Source organism: Spermophilus citellus, assembly GCF_964194105.1.
Source record: "Spermophilus citellus genome assembly, chromosome: 10".
NCBI classification, from domain to species: Eukaryota; Metazoa; Chordata; class Mammalia; order Rodentia; family Sciuridae; genus Spermophilus; species Spermophilus citellus.
In genome coordinates, this window is record NC_138197.1 from 102,891,057 (window position 1) to 102,912,833 (window position 21,777).

Here is a 21,777-nt window from a genome sequence, read left to right on the forward strand (position 1 = left end):
CTAACCCTCCATGTTGAGTACATTTTATTTCTTGATTATATAGAAAATAAATAAACTAAAAACTCTCATAATTTTGTAGAAAAAGTTTTATAATATTGTAGAACCTTAAGGCTGGGTTGTGGGTCAGTATAGAGCACTTGCCTAGCAAGTGTGAGGCACTGGGTTCAATTCTCAGCACCACATATAAATAAATATAAAATAAAAGTTCATCAATATCTAAAAACAATTTTAAAAATGTTGTGGAATCTTTTCGAATAGTTATGTATAACTTTTCTGTACTTATATTTTCCTTTGCACAAACCACAATAACATAGTCATTTCTAAAACTAGAAACTTCTTTTAAAATTCCAGAAAAGGTTTGAATATAATGTAGCTTATGAGAGGAGTGTTTTCTAGCTTGTACTGAAATACATAAACGAAATTGAGTGTTAGTGGTATTTTCAGATTTAGAAAACATCTGATTTTTGAATTCTACTTAGTGAAGTTGTTGTTTTTATTTGCATGATAATAAAAATTTACTGACTTCTTCAAGGGCAAAGTATTCACCTGTGTGCTTAGATGATACCAAAGAAATCCCCACTATGAAAGAATTGTAACTTGCCAGGTGTGATGGTGCTTGCCTGTAATCCCACCAGCTCTGAAGGCTAAGGCAGAAGGATCATGAGTTCAAAGCCAGCCTCAGCAAAAGCCAGGTGCTAAGCAACTCAGTGAGACCTTGTCTCTAAATAAAATACAGAATAGGTCTGGAGATGTAGCTTAGTTGTCTAGTGCCCCTGAATTCAATCCATGTTATTAAAAAAATTAGAATTGTAATACACTCTTTGAAGCTAATCAGCATTTATTATAAAATTATTATTTAAGAAAAATGTGATGAGTAGAGTGAATGAATTACCAAGTTTGTACTTTATTATGCCTTAGAACATAAAATTTTTCCAATTATACTGTTCCACAATTTTATGCTGTATTCTAAATACATAATTTACTACCTTCCCAGTATTTCTTTTCAATGCTTTTTGTGAGCTTTCCTTACCCTAAATGGTTGTCATAAATCTTAGTGGTTCCATCCTACTCTTCCTCTCTTGTTGTTTACAAATAATCACATTATTTGCATCAATCATAGACTGCTTCTTTTATCTAATCCAACATCTGGTTTCTGGTTAGCCTCAACATCTTTGATCATCCTTTTTTTTTTTTTTTTTTTTGCCTTGCTTCCTCCCAGTAAGAATCTTTCTTCTTTCTGTCAAAGGTTATCTTTTCTCCTTAGCTTTATAGTCTGCCATTTTCAACTTACCCTTGCTTGTTTTCTATACACTTAAACACCTCTATCAGCTTCCTTCTTACTCATTTTTTATGGACACAATGCCTTATTTATTTGTTTATTTTTATGTGTTCCTGGGGATCGAATCCAGTCCTCATGCCTGTTAGGCAAGCACTTTACCACTGAGCCACAACCCCAGTCCTTCCTCGTTTCTTATTCTTTATCAACAGGTTCAGTTTTCTCCCATCCTAAGAAGAAAAGAAAATCATGTGGCAACCTTTGTTTTGTCTCATGTTAGATGCTCTTTAGATTTACTTATAGACAAGCTTCTTAAAAAATAATTATTTTCGTTATATTCCTACCTCATCCCTGATATGATACTAAATCTGCTAGGGTTCTTGCATGGTTACCCCACTGAACAAAAAAATGGCTCTTCAAAAAGAAAATCCATGATCTCTAAACACCATATTCTGAGGCTTTTTCTTGGTTCTTATAGGCCTCTGAAGCATTTTATGCCTGCAAAATTTTGATTTGGGACCATTTTCTTTCCTCTTGATTTATATGGGAGTCATTCTGTCTTTATTCCCTTCTTACATGTTTATTATTTCCTCCTCCATGTCTGTTTCAGGCTTATTATTCTTTCTTTTGTTTTTTTTCCACATTTTACAGGGCCATTATATTTGTATATAATAGTAGGATTCATTGTTGCATGTTCATATACACATACTATATGATAATAAAATATGCCAATATTACACTTCTCTTTCTCTTGCTGTCCTTGTAAATGATACTATCAAGGATTCCACCCTTTGCCTTTTTTGTTTTATTAATCCATACACTTTTTTGGTAATCTCATCCATAGCTATGCCTGTTCAGAACCAAATCTATTTTTATAACAAAATAAAGTATATTATGTAACTCTCCTACACTTTTTATATCTAAAACTGAATGCATTATCTTTTTATCTAAATTGTGTCCTCTGGTTCTCTTAAATTCAGTAAGCAAAACAGTTATTAGTCTAAGCTAATGAACCAAAAGAGAGAGGGGGCAGGAATGGAGAGAGAGAGAGAGAGAGAGAGAGAGAGAGAGAGAGAGAGAGAGAGAGAGAGGGGAAGAAAGAAAATGAATATTTTTTTTACCCTTACCTCTCTTTTTATTGCTTTCTTCCCTCTAATAGTTGTTTCATCCATCTTCTCTTAAGTACATATTACTGATACTTTCAAGTAGCTCAACCTTTCTGAGTGTTTAGCGTAGAATGTATACTATACTTTGTAATTGTTTTGGCCTTATACACAGTGCTGTCAAAAGGCTATTTAAAAAAATTTATTTCCCCACTTATATGTCATCAAAAGGCACCACATGTTGAATAAGATGGGTTCAAAGAAAATTCTCCCCTTCCTTTGTATCTATTCAGTTGTTGGTTTTTAACAATTTCACATTAACATGTTTTTAAAATATCTTTATTAGTTGTTGATGGACATTTATTTATTTATATGTGGTGCTGAGAATTGAACCCAGTGCCTCACACATGCTAGGCAATTTGATCTACTACTGAGCCACAACCACAGCCCCACATTAACATGGTTTTCACTTCTATTCTCACTCCTGCCACTGTATCTACAGAAGGCTCTCAGTGATTCTCACACAGAAATCTTACTTTCCACACTGATTTTAGTATTCTTCTTGTTATTCCCAAAATTCTATTTGAAATAAACTTAATATTTTACTGAAAATATAGCTGTATTCATTTTCTTTATTTGAAATCCTTAGTAGATTCTGAAAATATCTACTCTACATCTTGAAAACCTAGTCATTTCAAGTATAATATCCTGCATAAAACTTTTCACCGTCCAGTAATATAACAACCATTCCTACTGTGACCCTTTATAGTTCTTCTCTTATGATAAACTCATGCTGCTAAGTGGGGTAATGTGTAAACTTGTGGCACTGTTCCCATACTAGAAGCTGAGTTTTTGATGAAGGGTTCTGTTTTATATTGATTTTATTTTATTCTGAAGAGTCTTAAATAAATATGTCCTAATAAAAATGTATTGAAGGAAAACCATTATTTACTGATTTATTATGTGAATTAAATGGTATGCTGTATAGAGAAAAAACAATTATAATGTAAAAGTCAGTTTGCAATGTTGTTACTTATAAGTTTTGTAGTACCAAACAGTATTTCTAGCCAACATATTTCATTATATGAACAACATGTTCAGATAACTAAAACAGCTTTCCTAGGTTGTAAACATATTTATGTCCTGAAAATGGGAATCCTAGGTATCATTTATCTGATGCTTTAATTTCACATTGGATTTGAATTGAAAGTTTGTAAACTAGGACTTTTTGATGCATTGTCATCTTTAATCACTGTGTACAAATATAAATTGTGAGAATCATATATAATGAATATAATATTCTTAGATGTGTATGTGAATAAAATAACATTTTATTATTATCATATGTTCAGCAAGAACAGGACAAGATGAATGAGGAGCTCCATGAAGAAGAGAAAATGTGGAAAGAAAAATTTAAACAGCATGAGGTATTTACTTTTTGTTTTTAATCAGTACATTATTCTTTCTCCATTTGAAATAAATTATTATGCTTGAAATTGGCTTTTTAAAATAATATTACCTAGCTGATATAGAATTTATTTCAGTATCAAAAAAATCCTCAGAAAAGAGAAGAAAATCATGGCATTTGCAGGTAAATGTATGGAGTTGGATAAGATAATGCTAAGTAAAGTTAGCCAATCCCCCGAAAAAAACAAATGCCAAATGTTTTCTCTGATATAAGTTGACTGACTCATAGAGGGGTACGGAGGGAGAGCATGGGAGGAATAGACAAACTCTAGATAGGGCAGAGGGGTGGGGGGCGGAGAGAAAAGGCAGAGGATCAGCAATGATGGTGGAATGTGATGGACATCATTATCCAAAGTACATGTATGAAGACATGAATTGGTGTGAACATACTTTATATACAACCAGAGATATGAAAAATTGTGCTCTATACGTGCAATAAGAATTGTAATGCATTTTGCTGTCATGTATTTAAAAAATAAAATCAATTAAAAAAATCCTCAGAAGCCCTCCTTGAAATGGAATGTTCTGCAAATAATAATTAACTAGTTCAATGAATGTGTCTTTATAAAACTGCAATTCTAAAATTTCATTTAAGATTTAAGGAAAGATACTATTACAAGGATTTCATTATGTTTAAAGATGGTTAAGAAGAGTTACTGTTTGTTGAACACAATTAATTGTTAAATAATACATTTGAACTTAAGGTGATTCTAATGATAATAAATGTATTAATTTTAGTTTTTATTCACTTCAGTTTTTATATAAAATTATTTTAAGTAATCATATATATTAAGTAGATAAAGTTTCTTGTGATCATGTTATCCAGCTAAATATTATTACTTTTATTTGTATTTCTTTCAATCTTTTTTAGTATTTATACACTTCTGAAAAACTACATTCTACTGTAGATTTTTTTTTTTAGTTTGTTCTAATTAGGTAGACATAAGGGCACATTTTGATTCATTGTACACAAATAGAGCACAACTTTTCATTTCTCTGGTTGTACATGATGTAGTGTTGCACCACATGTGCAGTCATACATGTACCTATGTTAATGATGTTTTTCTCCTTCCACCATCTTTGCTGCTCCCATGCCCCCACTTTTCCTCCCTCTCCTTTGCCCAATCATAGTTCCTCCATTCTCACCTCTCTCCCCATTATGCATCAGCATCCACTTATCAGAGAGAACATTCTGCCTTTGTTTTTTGGGGTTTGGCTTACTTTGCTTAGTATGATATTCTCTAACTCCATCCGTTTACCTGTAAATGCCATAATTTTATTTTTTTAATACTGTGTAGTATTCCATCATGTATATGTACCACAGTTTCCTTATCCATATGTTGAAGGGCATCTAGGTTGGTTCCACAGTTTAGCTATTGTGAATTGAGCTTCTAGGAACATTGTTGTGGCTGTGTCACTGTAGTATGCTGATTTAAGTCCTTTGAGTATAGACTGAGGAGTGGGATAGTTAGGTCAAATGGTGGTTCCATTCCAAGTTTTCTAAGGGATCTCCATACTGCTTTCCATAGTGGTTGCACTAATTTGCAGTGCTACCAGCAATATATGAGTGTACCTTTTTTTTCCCACATCCTCACCAACACTTATTATTGCTTGTTTTCTTGATAATTATCATTCTGACAGAATTGAGATGAAATCTAAGATTAGTTTTGATTGCATTTTACTAATTACTTCTGGGAAGTATCTGTTCAGTTTCTTAGCCCATTTACGATAGGGTTATTTATTTTTTTGGTCTGAAGTTTTTTGAGTTCTTATCTATCCTGGAGATTTCTGCTCTATTTGGTGTGTATGTAGTAAAGATATTATCCTACTCTGTGGGCACTCTCTTTACTTTATTGATTATTTCCTTTGTTGAATTAAAAATTTATTAGGCATGTGAAAAGATAGATTCATATGAATGCCAAGAAAAAAAGAGAATAGTAGCCCACTTGTATATAATCCAAATACTGGATTTAGTGGAACCAGTAAAGTAACTGTAACTATCATCACTAACAAAAAAGTTAGACAGGTGATGTGTAATATTTTAGAGAATTAAAATGCATAATCAAATATCAAGTATATGCTCTAGAGTTTAAAAATTCAATATTAAAATTAAAAATTCATGGGATGAGTTTGACAGTACATTGGACGTAGCAAATGTGAGTATTTATCAAAGAGAAGAGAGTTCAATAGAAAATATTCAAATTAATGTACAAAGAGAACAAAAAATGGAAAAAGCAAAGAGCATAAGAAACATAATGGATAGTGAAAAGTTATAAAAATTGTCTGATAATCTTGAAAGAAGAGCATGGAGAGAATGGAGCAGAAGCAATGGGTAAGGATATAATGTCTGAAAAGTTCAAATACCTTAAAAAATCAATTTGAACATTCAGAGCTGACTAATGATTTATAAATAAGATAGGCACAAAGAAAATTTCACTGGGAATTTAATAGTGCAACTACTGAAATTCAAGACAGGGGAAAAATAGTCTTAGGGACATCTTAGAGGAAAAGAAAAACACATTACCTAAAAACAGATAAAAATAATAAAACTAACAGTAGAATTTGAAAACAAAATGTTAGAAGGGAGAAGAAAATGGAACAGAAAATTAAAGTGTTAAATGTTAATGACTTCTTCTTTTTTTTTTTTTTTTTTAGTATTTTTTTAGTCCTGAGTCTTCTCCTAATCAGTGTAACTGTTTTTACTTTTCCTGGAGTATATGCTAAATAATTGTTAAGAAAATATTTTTGAATGGTTAATTTGCATAGTCTTTGTAGTTAAAAATGTATTGATTTAGCTTTCGAAACTGAATAATTAGTTTATTTGGTAATACATATTAATTGCTGTTTATTTTCAGTAATTTAAAGATGTAGCTCCTTTCGTATTTATTTTTGCCAGTTATAAGTTTTATGGTTAGTCCTTACATTCTTTTGAAGCTTTTAGGATTTTCACTTTATAAATTCATCTGCATATATGTGATAGTTTTCTGTTATATGTCAGACACTTCTCTAAGTGCTTGCAATATAATTGTGAATAAAAAAGAACATGGTATTTGCTTTCGTGGAGCTCTTTTTCCATGAAACTCTTATTTTGGGTTCTGAAATATTGCTACCAGGTATCAAAATCAGTTGTGTGTGAGAGTTAAATAAACTCAGCTGTTTGTCCTTTGGCATTTTATTTTAAAGTATATATTTTTCTACTATTTTCTTGCCTTCACTTTTCTTTTCTCACCGCCTTATTATTCTGAAGCTACTTTTGGTCAATTCCTTATCCCTCCCCCTATCTATAGCCATATATTTCATGTCTTTTTTGAAAATATTTACTTTTGAAGTTTTTCTTTAGGTAGTCAGACATTCTGCCATTTTACTTTCGCCGCTCTGTTTGAGTTAGTCATATTTTTTATTTGAACACTTGCATTTTATGTTTATGTAAGGTTTTTTAAAAATATTTTTTCTGAAAAGTCATGTACATTTAAGGTTTTGTCTAGTGTAATAGTTCTCTTTGCTCAGAAATTTATACTTCTTTTAATAATAAGGCATTTAATAATAGTGCATTATTAAATGCATTATCTCACATCCTTATGTTAGTTTCCCTTAAATATTTTCTGAATGTTTTGACCCTTTTGCTTTTTTTTAAGATTCTAGTGATAATGATATTTTCTTACCTAGCTCCAAATTATCTCATTTTATGTATATATCAATTTTCTTGAGAGCTGAGAAGGAATGAAATATGTGAATAGACTGTTTCTTAATATTGCTTACACACATGGGCTACTTCACCTTCTTGGTATCCTAAGGCTCATAGGAGAATTTCATGCACTGTAGTTCAGTGCTAGCTCTCCATGTCCTTTATCAGATTGCCCATCACAGAATGTTTGAATTCCTTTTCACATACATAAATTTTGGCTTGTGGTTTCTCTGTCTCTTTCTCTCTTTCTTTCTCTCTTTCTTTCTTTCTTTCTTTTGTTGTTTCTTTTATTCTTTCATTCTTTCTTTTTTTTTCTTGTGTCATTCTGATTTCATATGCTTTCTATCTCAAAGAATCCCTCAATTTATACCCAGGTGGCTTAGTATCTTTATAATTTAGGTGGTTTATTATCCTCATAATTTTAGAGTACCAACTTACCCATGTGACAGTCTTTTAAATATTTAAAAATTAATACCATTTAAAATAAATTACTTTAATCGCTTTAAGTGAATGTTATCACAATTTCATTATGATTTCAGTTTTTATATTTATTTTTAATCTACAATTTTAAATGATATTTGAATAAAATTACACATTTTGTTTATGTTATTACTATCCTACTTTATTTTAGGAATTTATGAGAAATTTGCATGTACAAATGGAAGAGGAAAGAACAAGGTTCAAGGATCTACAAGAAAAAGAAAAGATGCGTTTGTTAGAACTGCAGCATAATGCAGCTGTAAAAATTCAAGCTAAATATAAGGCATTCATAATCTACCAAAAATATAGCCCCATAATTAGAGACCGAATAGAAAGAAAACAAAGGAAAGCAAAAGAGTTGAAAGAAAAGGAAGCAAATATACGACAGAAAGAGGAAGAAAATAGGAAAAAAATAGAGGAAGAACAAAGGATAGAAGAAGAGATAAAAAAACAGAAGCAAGAGGAAAGGAAAAGGAGAGAAAAAGTATATGAAGAAAAAAAGAACATCCTGAAACGAGAAAGAGAGGAACTACAAAACAAGGAAAAATTAAAATTAATAGAAGCTGCAAGCCAACAGCTTATAATAAATACCACATTAAAGAAGGGAGAACATAATGCCAAACATTTAACTATTGAAGATAAGTCAAAGAATAAGGGTGAGATAGCCAAAGAATTAGTGTATGAAAATTCAAAGAAGCAGGAAAATGTTCCTCTTTGGGTAGTTAAGAAATCGAATAAGAGTGAAAATATAGGTAGTCAGTTTGTCTTGAAAGAACCAATACAAGAACAATTGAAATCAAACCAAGCCATTTTGGCAGAATTAAAAATAGAAGAAACAAATGAAAGCCTAGCAAAAAACCAGTGTTCTCAAAAAGTGATTAAGCAAGAAATAAAATATGAAGATATGTACAAAAGAACTGAATTAGAAATCTTAGATCTAAAAGAAAATATGATTGAACAGTTTCAGCAAGAATTAAAGACACAAACACAAAACCAGGAACGGGTGGAATATGCCATAAAGGAAAATGAGGGGGGAAAAGTCCAAATAATAGTATTAGAATGTAAGGAAGAAATGAATGATGTGAAGAGCAATGAAGCACAGAAAATAATAGAATTTAATGAACAGAAAATGATACAAAAAGTAGAAAAAGAAGAGATATCACAAGGGAATGGATTATATGAAGAGAATACTTCCATTATTTCAATAAAGCAAAAACTACTACCATTAAAATTAGAAAATGCTGAAACTATGGAGGAATATCCAATACTACAAGAAAAAGAAATTAACTTAAAATCCAAAGAAGCTGAGGAAAACTCAAAAGACAATACTCTAAATAGTGACATTATGTTCTTTAACATCACTGATGCCATGGTAAATAGAGAAGGCAAAATAAATAAGCAAGATTACTTTTTGGATAGACTTGCTCTTCATGAAGATTTTAGTGGCTGTAATACAAAAAGCTCCTGGATTGCTAACAAAGAAAACTCTTTTATATCTGAGATTAATGAAATTCCAGAGGAGTGCTATGAAAATAGGGCTGAATGTGAACAGATCACAACCTCTACACTAGAGTCAACACTTTTATCTTCTATTGAGGAGAAGAGACTAGCTTGGCTAAAATCATTTAAACCTTGGTTTGAAATTTTCAGTCAAAATCAACAGAAAAAAAATGTTAAAAGAAAGAGACCTTTGAAATGCCTGGCTAATACGATGCCTCCTCTGAGCACATTAGAAATTCTTCAGTATGGCCATTGGAATACTTTACAGCAGGTATTTCTAATTTTATAATGCTTTTTAATATTTAACCCAATTCTCAAAAGTGGAGCATTACATTTTAATAGAAGTAAATTTTGTATATAAGAAAACTGTCTCTTAATAGACTTAAGTTAGTAACGAAATATTTCCCCTTGTGGGAGGGGATTTATTTTTTAAATTTCATCTTTTTCAGGGCATTGTTTCCCTAAGAACTATACAGAGCTTTGATTTAAATTTTTCAATATCTTTAAGCTTACATACAAGAGCCCTATAGCCATTATTAAGGATGTAAGGGTGGAAGTATTTACAAATTTAAGAGTTGGAATTAGGGTAGGAAATTTGATACTCAGGCATTTGCTTTCCATCTGGGCTACCACACCACCTAGTGGTGAATGTAATGAATTTCTCTTTATGAGACCACTGCTGTGAAAGAAGTTTATTTGATAGAAGACTCTAGAATTCCTATACAGAAACACAATTATTTTGTTTTGTGCTTTATAAATGTGGCATATATCTGCTTCAAACTTAAAACAGTTCTCACCAAATCTACATATTTTCAGTGGTTATGGTAATCATAGTTACAACCAAGATTAAGACAGAAACTCGGGAATGTGTAGAAAAACAGGAAAGAATATTTTAAGCAGTGCAATACTAAAAGGATTTATGATTTAGCTCAGTGGTAGAGAACTTGCCTAGCACGTACCAGGCCCTGTGTTTGATCCCCAGTACTTGGGGGGGGGAGGTAGTATGATTCTTCTTAATATGTTATTATATAGTCACATCATTTGTTCATTCATTCTTGGTTCAGCCATTCATTTAATAAACATTTTTGAATGCTGAAAAAAAATACACATAATCTAGTTAAACCCTGAAAGTCAAATATACTCATTTAATTTTTTGTATCAATAGATACTAGCAAAATGAACATTTGTATTAGTACATTATTTTATTCATTTCCTCGGCCAATATTTATTTATTTAACTGTTCAATATGATTGATTAATATTTACTGGTTGACTAAAGAGACAAAAACAACAAACCTAATGTTGCACTATGGAGCTTAAACAAATACATAGATAAATACATTATTATAGATCTTGAAAATTTCTGCAAATAAGATTTTGGGGTAATCTCTGATAGATTGATGAAATAAGGGAGTTTCAGAAGGACAGCTGAACCATGAAAAAACAATACAATTAACAAGAACTAGAACATATATTTTGAAGTATTTTCTATTTCCTAAGCAATATATTACCAGATCTATCAGTTCTATAGAGCTACATATAGAATTCCCAATTGCTTGTTCTTTATTGTTTTCCTTGGGCTATGCTATCTCTGGAATGATTTTTCATGTACTTTCCCCAAGATATTGTTTTGAGGTTTCCAATATGATGACTTTAGTAATTATCTTATTTAAGTAATTTTCATTATAAATATCTACTGGAGTTAGGTAATAGTGAAAGCTTAAAGTATACTAAATGCCTAAAATGTTCCAATTTTAAAAGTAAAATTGAAATTAGAGAAACAATAATGCTCTACCCCTTTATTGTAGATCTCTAGTCTGTTCAGTGAGAAGAGCACTGAAGAAGTAAAAGATGTGTGAGCTCTTTCTCCTTTACCTCCTGCCCATTCTCTGTTCCTTCTTTGGAACTCTTACCAATTTAGATAAAATGAAGATTAACTCTACTTTATTTCTTAGAGAAAGGCCTGGCAAGCCATAATGTATATAGATTACCTGAGAATTTGTGAAATGTTGATTCTGATATGATGGATCTTGTGATTAACAAACCAAAGGGTTCTGCATGTTTTCAATGTCATTGAGGGATGTTGTCACTGGTTCATGAACTAATTTGAGTAACAGTTTCTAAAAGACCCTATAATCCTCTCAGTGTTACTCAAAGCCTCTATTTTACAGGCTTAATTTTTCTTTGAAGCATCATCACATATACATTATAAAGATGAAAAATGTGCATGAATATAAATGGTCATATAAATGGTCAGGTGTTACATATAATACTATCTTTTGTTTCCTGACTGTTCATATAATTCTCTTATCATTGTGTCCTCATTCACCCTGTCACTGATCCATCACTTACTTTGATTTTCTAATCTCTTAGATTCATGTCTTTCTCCTTATCCTCGTCACTACTGCCATCTTTAGAAGGTCTTTGTGGAGAGAATTTTTAAGAGAAAAGTGTACTCTTCTGGAATTTCACCCAGTAAATGAATTCATTTTGCTCATATTAATCTCTTACTTTGAAACTTTAGGACTTTAATCGGGTCTTCATTTTTTTCTACATTTCTTTATTTATTTCCAGGATGTGATTTTGAGTATATAGTAGCGAGGATGAAAATATGGATGCATAAATGAATCCAGCTAAATGTTAATTTTATTTCTACATTACTGCTAGCTTCAAAGTTTAGAATAGATTAATTTAAAAGGAAACTACTACAAACATTATTTGAGTTTAATGAAGTTTTAAAATCTCTGTATTAAGATCTTGTTTCTAATTTAATTTTTGATATTTACTGGCAGAACTATTTATTGCTTCATAAGTTTGTGCAAGAATATTGACCTTTCTGAGCCTCAGTTTTGTCTTTCATAAACTTGAAAAAACAATGTCTATTTTATAGTTTTAACACATTATATACAAAGAACATGACCTAGAGCTCATTATCATGTATGTGTGTTTGTGTGTACATACCTACATGTACATATATAATAGTCAATTGTAAAATGTGGGTGTCAATCTGATGAGAAAGGCAAATGGATTTTTGAGACCTGCTTGATACCTGTTTCATCTAAGAAGTTATACAGCTGAAAATACTGTACCATCTCACTATATGTAATAATATACCAAAAGGAAATTACTGAAGAACAATGATTATAGATGTTTTTATTTTTCCTAGCTTTTGTGTTTTAACAAATTATTTTTTCTTTTCTTTTTGGCATTTTGCTACCAATTATAACCAGTTGTAAGTAACAACCACCATAAAATGGATACTGAGCTTAAGGAATGGTTAATATTTCTTTATACCTGGCATGAATGATAATATTTTAACTGCTAATTAACTTTTAGATCAACATTTCTCACTTTTACACAAGAAATTGTAATGGACTGCTATTGGAATGGTACATGAATTACTAAAGTTATTTTCAAACTGTTCATGTAAACCACTAATCATACCTGAGACTTGCTGTCTTTCTTGCTAATTTTTTAAACACTATCATTTTTTTTTTCCTATTGAATAGATCTGAGACTGGGGCACTTTAAAAATGTCTTATAAACATATAAAAACAGTTGTTGCTTTCATTGCTTTTGTAATTACAGTTTACTATAAATAACTGATACACTTTAGGTTGAACTCAAGAATAATTGAGAATGAAATCTCTAAATAACAAACAACAGACATATAAATATAATATATCTATCACATATATCTGTTTTAGGTCATTTTGGTTACAACTAGCTATTAAAGATTTGGAAATAATATAGTTGATTAAATAGAAATTTTATTTGTGATCTTTAATAAAATATAATAAAATGATATAGAGGTTCTCTATGTGGACCATTCTTTTTAAGTCAGAGAGCATGAAATAAAAATTTTCAAGTTTTTATTTAAAAGGAGAGAAACTACATATTCTATGAGTATATTTAAGGTTTGCCACTAATTATGGGGCAGTTTGTTCATTAACTAATCTAATAAACTTAGTTAACATCTTCTGTGCCCCAGTTTTTCAAGCTGATTGTACAATCATGGATGCATATGTTTACTAATAGTGTATTGAACTTGATTTTTGGAGCACAAGGTCTTTTATCTATGTGATTATTATCATACGTGTATCAATAAATGATTAATATAAAATGTATTTTTATATCATATGTTTGTAAAAATCTAGGGTGCAGTAGAGAAGACATTGCTATCCCATAAGGACAGTTTAAAATGTTAAGAAAAAGGAAGAAATATTAGGAAACTCTTCCATTTCAACAATAGATGCTACTAATCAGAATAGTTGTTACTCCTGTGCAGTAATGAAATGAAACTATAGAAATTGCTACATCATAAATAACTAGAATTTAATTGTGTTGATTGAAAGCAGTTGGCTGAAAGAGTATGTTATTAAATCAGAAAGGTAATATAAATTATGATGCGGAGTAACATTGTTAACATATAACTGTAATTGTCAAATTTTCAGTTTTTAAGCCCTCCATTTTCACTATTACTGAGCAAGTTTTCCAATTATGGAAGTCATATTTATTTGCATACAGATTTAACAGGCAATGCATACTTTATTGTTATATAGAAGAATGTTTTCTTTCTGAAAATTTATGAAAAACAATTTGCTTTAAAATTGCTTTAGATTATGAGTAGTTGAGATATTCCTAAAGTAATTATGAAAATAGAAACTCTACTTGAAGTTTTAAATATATTATTGCTTTTGCTACAAAGCAAAGAGCAAACTATATTCCTTCTTTATATTCCATGAAAATACGATTCTCCCATTGACTTTACCATCCACGGATCTCTAAGATATTGTCAACCACAGATCATAGATTTTTATGTGGTATAATGTGATGTCTGGGGCAATAAAATATGAAATAAGTGGACTTGGTACAAAATCAGGGATTGAGCTAATAAATTATTATATTGTTGTTTTATGCATTTTATTTTTGAACTTGAATTTTGTAATGGATGATTTCATATTTTGTTTTTCTATGTGGGGGACCAAAAGAGACCAAATAAATGTTAATTTCAACATACAGTATTTTTTTCTTATATGAATTTTCTAAACATTTTCACAACATTAACATGGCTTATATTGTGTAATTAATAATGTTACTCACCCAAGTTTCCTTGAATTCTGTAGGTTACAACCATTACATTTCATGATTTGCCAGGTTGTAGTCTCTCCACATTGGCGGAGTGTACAAATCTTCAATTTCTATCCCTTCGATGCTGTGGATTAACTTCTTTACACAGCCTGAATAACTGCAAAAAACTTAAGTACATTGATGTACAGGTATGTCCCCTGTTTTAATAGTTATTTTATGATAAAATATAAAATGGGTTTATGTTCACATTTCAGAAGTAACTTGAAGAAATGATTACTAAAATAGCCTGTAACAGATCTAGAGAGATCAAGGATCTATGTTTGTAAGGATAAGAGAAAGATGATTAGGTGGTACATCCTGAAATTACTTTTCTCTTTGTTTTTGCAGATGATACAGGGGTTTTGTTTGGTTGTTTGCTTGTTTTTTGCTGCATAACAAAGGACTACAGAAAACAAGAGTCATCTTAGTTTCTTATTCAATAGGTCATGAATTGAGACCAGGGATGGCTGGACATTTCTTCCATTTTATATTGTGTTGACTGGGACTCAAGTAATTGTGGTCAGATGGAAGTTAGGTGGTGACTGTTTAAAATTCCTTCTCTTTAATGTGTGATTCCTTGACAGGGATGTCTGGGAAGTTGGAATCTCTCATAGTTATTTTGGGCTTATTTTTAGAGTGCTTAGATCTGCTTGCCTCATGATGGCTAATGTTTTATTGTGGAAGCCATTGTTCATGTGGGAGGAGAGTGTATGAATCTCGGAATACTGGAGTTATCAAAGTAACTATCACATTTACCCTCTGACTACTAATGATTCACCTCCTCTCACATGCAAAATACATTCATGTCCATCATTGTATCAATCTATGTCATCTGACCCAGGCTTGAAGCACAGGATTTTCTTATCTAAACCAGATCCAATTAGAGATGAAATTCCTCAGGTGCAAATCCTTGGGTGCATCCACTGAGGTGTAGTTCTTTCCTGAGAGATCTGCAAAATAAAATGAAAACTTATCTACTTCCATTCAAACCCATATAAATGGTGAAGTAGTGCTTGTTTGACTACAATAGCCATTCCCATGCACATCAGCAGAAACAGCAATGATAAAATATTCTCTCTTGTTCATTTAGGTTGTTCAAAATATTTTGCTATATTTTCAACATTTTAAAAAGAATATTAATAAATAAATTCAAATTATTTGATTATTAGATTACTTAATATTTTCATCTAGATAGTAAAACAGTTTATAATTATCTTAGCAATTTGAGATTCATGTATTCATTTAGAGATTGAGTCTCATCCTTCCTCTTTTTGCAAGCTTTAAATATTTAATTAATGAGCCATTGAAACAAAAATGTATTAAATTTGTCCTTTCTTTAAGGAAAACCATATTGAGACTATCAACTGTGAAAATTTGGAAAATCTCTGTGTTGTTCTTCTTAATAAAAATCAACTGAGTTCCTTTCATGGTTTGGATGGCTGCACTAATATTCAGAATCTTGAACTTTCGCATAATAAAATCACTCGAATTGGTAAGAAAAATGGAATTTTAATACTTATTTAACATTTAAACTTTTATTCATTGTGATTATATTTTGTTTCACTCCTTTTTTAAGAACAGGCTACCATTACCAATTTATATGTTTTATTATGGTAACTTATTTAATCTTATTTAATTTAGATTAGAAAAATAAAATTGTTTTTAATGTATATAAAAGAATATATCTCTAGCAAATGAGTGACTAGTCTCTTAGTATATTTCCTTCTCTGTTTCTTTTCATATAGGAACATTCCTTTAGTAGTGATCCTAGCTTCTCTAGAGCATATAAACACCAATTTGGTGCTATGATATTTTTATGAATCCTGTGCTTTCTCACTTCTCAGAAATTGTTATAACTATTTCCTGGTAAACACTTTCATCACTACTCTCCTTGATTGCACACATTTCTTGTACTGAACTTTCCCTCTTTAGCTAAAACTGCTCTTACCACAGGAAAGAATTCATCTGATTGAATGTGCCTAAACTTCTGAGTCCCTCCACCACTATATCTTTACAATTATTTATCTTTTCCTTCCTACATCTTCTAATCCATGTAACTCAGCAACTAAAACATCTTTTTAAATAAAAGATAAGTACTTCTATTTTCTACAACTATTCTTTTCACTCCCATTGGATACCTTAGTTCATCATTTATCACCTGCATTGTCAAATTATTTCTATTGCTGCGCCTCATCTTTCTCTTTATTGTCAAGAGTTATAGTGGTGGTTTCATCTCTTACCACCCAAACTTCCTTCATCTACCCACTGAAATTCAACTTCAACTTACTTATACATTGTTTCTAGTGTAATAATTCTAAAATAAAAATCTCATTGTGTTATTCACTACCTTGTTTAAAATCTCTTGTTAATTTTTATTGTTTAATGTCTTGGTATATTCTCAAGGGCTTTGGTAGGGGCTTGATAATAGTTAATGAAGAATCAAAGATTGACAAAATGTCAAAACTTGATAAAAATCTTTATATTGATAAAAATACAAACAATACAAATAGCTTACATTTTTGGGACCTAAAAGGAACCATCCTATTCCCCTCCTTCATACAATCATTAGAAATTTGATCAAGACTAAAATATCAAGGAATATGATGGGATCATATTGGGGAATAGAAATAAACACACTGTATCTTGCTTGATTCTTTTTCTCTGTAGGGCATCTTGATATTACTTTTGTTTGTTTGCTTTTGTTTACGTCTTTCTTTATGACTGTGGAAAATTTTAAACATTTATTAAAGTAGAATAATACACGGACATTCTGTATAACTATTACTTATATTCAATGTTTGCTTCACCCTTATGTTTTAATTTTTTAAAATACTAATTCCCAGAATCATGTATTTCTATACCCTCATATTTCAGAAAATAGTTTTTAATAATATGGTCTGTTGTTACTTAATACAATACATTATGACACCTAATAAAATTGAATGATTCCATGTATAAATTGATAATTCATAATCCAATTTTGGTATTTTTCTAAAGTACCTGGTTTATTTGAATAATAATATGAACAATAACCACAATATTGCTTTTATATATTCCTTTGAACTCTCTTAATCTGTAGCAATCCTAATGCTTCTTTTTTCCAATCCATTGATTTTTTGCATAGCCTGCCTTTTCTTATAGAATGTTTTGTATTTTGCCTTAGTACATTTACTTTCTTTTGGTATCAAAATTGTTTCACTATGCCCTGTATTTCCTGTAATGAAGTCAGCTCAAAAGAGCTGGTTAAATAAAAATTTGGCTACTTTTGCAGGAGTCCTTCTTAGGTAGTTTTCTGTGCTTCATATTTCATTAGATCAGCAGTCATACAGTGTTTGTTTACCTTATTGATGCTTACGATTGAACATGGGGCATAACTGATAATAACTCGTATTCTTCAATATAATGTCCCCCATCAACCTTCCTTCTAAAACTTTCATCCATTGATTAATATGAATAAATTAATGTGATGGGGATATAGAAAGTGAGTTTTCTAATTTCATCATTTCTTCCAGAATTTTTAAGCAGAGATTCTTTAATTAGTTAGAACTTTGTGGAAATTGTTACTAGAGGAAAGGTTTAGATATATGGAAATTATCTACCAACTAAGCAATTAGATTAGATTTTTGAATCTCAAAATTGTAAAATCCTATCCTCCTTCTCCATCCTATAGTCATTACAAAGTCTGATCAGATTAAATATCAGGGAGTGGGATGGGATTATATTGAGAAAGAGAAGCAATCCATGAATCTGTTTCTATCAATTTTCATTGACAAATTTTTAGAGTAAGATCTTAGTGGCTCTATTTACTTCCAGGGTATTATTTTTAGTTTTGTTTCTTTAACTTTGTCCCCCACCCCACCACATTATTCTTATGAAATCCAATTTTTGGTTCAAACTATTTCAGTTAGTTGTCTGATTATTCTTTATGGTGTTGTAATTGTCCTGTGCAGTGAATTCAAATTGGGCATATCAAAACTGATATCTAATTCAAATTAATTTTTTTATTAATATTTATTTATTTATTTATTTTAGCATTAAACTATTTTTTAATTGATTATTTAAAGCATTACATAGCTCGTGATATATCATCTTTCATACATTTGACTCAAATTGTGTTTTGAACTCCCATTTTCACCCCAAATACAGATTGCAGAATCACATCTGTTACATATTCACATTTTTACATAATGCCATATTAGTGACTGTTGTATTCTGCTACCTTTCCTATCCCCTACTATCCCCCCTCCCCTCCCCTCCCCTCCCATCTTCCCTCTCTACCTCCCCTGCTGTTGTTCAATTCTCTCAAATTAATTTTTAAACTTTATTGTTGTTCTTTCTGTCTTCTACTGTAATCCTTGGTTTATGGCAACAAATTAACCCATTTGCTATGTCTTATCCATAAAATAGCTTCAAGACAACAATGTTACTACTAATAGTAAAAATTACTAAATTAATTTTAAGCTTTCTTTGCATTTGTTTTTGTCCTCGAACTATGTCCCCCAAGGAGATGTGATTAAACATCATTTGAAGTATTTTAATTCATGATTTTGTTATGAATTTGTTATTTAAAATTAGCTTGCTTTTCCCATTTGTTAAAAAGGCATACTCAAAGAGATTATTGTCTGTGTCCTCTTCATTCTGTTCACCCATTTTCTTTTATTTGTGGATATTTTGTATATTTCATATTGCATATATTTACCCTTTAACATGTATATCTTGGCATATATAACATTTGTGTATGATACATATTATATTACCCATATCTAAGAAAACATGGATTGTGCTCATAGTTCACAATATATGGCATATTTTGAATACTGTTTTGTGGTGTGTGTGTGTGTGTGTGTGTGTGTGTGTGTTTTCACTTAACAACTTATTATAGTGTTTCTAATACTTTTTTCATGGCTGCATACTATTTAATCATGTGCATTGACTGGAGTTTATTCCATTGGTACATTGATGAATGAATATTGGATGTTTTCCATCTACATTGCCACTGTGAATATCCCGACCCATAATTTCATACTTGATTAGATATATCTTCAAGTTAATTTGCTATAATTTGTATTATTGAGCCAAGGATATCTGTAATTTATGAAAATAATGCCAGAGTTCCTTTCTATATGTGTAGAACCATTTTGTATTTCTATCACTAATATTTATAATATCAGCTTTTTCTCTTCTTCTTTTAACCTATTGTTTTTTCCTATTTTTTGAGTTAAGTATTTAATTCAATTATTTTAATCATTTTTCAAGCTTGTTGACATGCATGCTTAAATCTATAAATTTTTCTCTAAGCAATACTTAGTCTATAACTTTTGATATGTACATATTTTCATCAGTTCTCTAATGTCTAATGTTCATTAGTTCTCTAATGTTCTCTAAGATTTAAATTAGAAATGCACATTTTCGAAAATAAAAATTTTTAATACTCTGTAATGTGTTCGTTTACTTATGTTTCTGTGCCACCTGCTTTGGTACCATTCATGATTTCTCCCAAATAGAAATAGTAATACTTTTTATAAATTTTTTTATGTTAAAATCTTTGTGTAAAATACATATAAAAATAATTTTGTTTTTGGAATGAATATAAGTGCATTGATAATATATGTTACTATATTGAATCACACTAAAACAAACTTTTAAGAAAAGAAAAAGGCTCTTTACCAGGCACAATGGCATATGGCTTTAATCCCAGAAGCTCAGGAGTCTGAGGCAGAAGGATCCTGAGTTCAAAGCCATCCTCAGCAACTTAGCAAGGCCTTAAGCAATTCAGTGAGATCCTGTCTCTAAATATATATATTTTAAAAAGGACTAGGGATATGGCTCAGTGGTTAAGTAATGCTGGGTTTAAACCCCTGTACAAAAAATAAAATAAAATAAAAATGAGAAAAGAAAAAATAAAGGCTCTTTGTAAGGAAAAAAAGAGAAAAAGAAAAAAGGTGTCAATTCCCATCTTCATTTGCCAGCAGCCATATATAGGAATTTTTTTAAGTAGTGGATTTCCTGGGATAGGATTTCTACAATATATATGTGAAAACTGCCATGGTAGTAATTGATGTACCCAAGGTAGCTATGTGTAGTACAAAGCAAATAAGTTAACAGACTTCTTTGCTGTCTATTGAGTCTAGTGAAAACACTGTATTTATTGAATGTTGGGAAAACAAACATGAGAAAGTGGATTTTTCTGAAGACCAGTTGAAGTCCATTTTTCATTTTTAGGAAATGCTTAGAGATTCTGATTGAGTGAAAAGCATAGATTTTGTATTGATGTATTTTGTAGTGATGTATTGATGCTAAGAACTATCATGAAGGGGCACGAGGATAGGTATGTGTTTATAAGTTAATAAGTTATTATCCCATGCTGTATTTCTTTGGGAGGTAAAATAAAATTACAGGCAATCCTATTTTACACTTGTTGAGAATTTGTTAATTCTCACTAAATTATAATTGTTGCTTTAGTTAATGTGTAGCATTATCTTTAATTGCTCTTTGATGGATATTTTTATTTAATTGATTTTCTTGGAATTTATGATAATATGAATAATTACAGTTAATTGCTTTAAGGCAGTTCATTTTAAATCAGAAATAAGTAGAAATTAGACTATGTTGTTGTAGAATACAATGTAAATTTTTTCCTTATTAATCTCAAATAAGAAACTTTTTTACAAAACTAAAGGTTTAAATTTTATTTCTATAAATTAAAAGTTACCAATTTGCTTTATTACTTAATATTTAAAACCATTGCATACTGTGCAATGGTTTTCAATCCCTTTGAAAAGGGATTATTAGTCATAATTGAAATATAGTTTATAAGTTGAAATATAATATAACTTAAAATAGAGGTTCTAAAATACAAAGTTATTAAAGTACAGATTTTCTAGCCAATGAAGTAAAGAAATATATCAGAGTACATGCTTTCATACAAATGGTGTAAGAATATAAAGAATAATATTTATATTTTTATGTCATTGGTTTGATTTAGAACCAAGTTTTTGATTATAGAATATATTGACATGGTCTGGAGTTGTTTGTGCATATTTTGAATACACAACTTCTAGCTTTAGCTCAAGGTCACTTTAGAGTGATGATTTAAAGATAGATTTATTTTAATAAGACAAGAGATTTTACTACACC

At 30.4% G+C, this 21,777-nt stretch overlaps 1 protein-coding gene across 1 annotated transcript in view; it reads left to right on the forward strand.

Moving 5' to 3' along the window:
* Nucleotides 1-21,777, forward strand: part of LRRIQ1 (leucine rich repeats and IQ motif containing 1) — a gene marked incomplete at both ends in the record, with an annotated part of 179,846 nt that overhangs the window by 13,013 nt on the left and 145,056 nt on the right. The window contains 4 exons of the mRNA XM_081311448.1: nucleotides 3,732-3,806; nucleotides 8,163-9,782; nucleotides 14,637-14,789; nucleotides 15,982-16,132. Of these exons, the coding sequence (XP_081167574.1) occupies nucleotides 3,732-3,806; nucleotides 8,163-9,782; nucleotides 14,637-14,789; nucleotides 15,982-16,132 (1,999 nt within the window). The remainder of the gene's footprint in view (nucleotides 1-3,731; nucleotides 3,807-8,162; nucleotides 9,783-14,636; nucleotides 14,790-15,981; nucleotides 16,133-21,777) is intronic.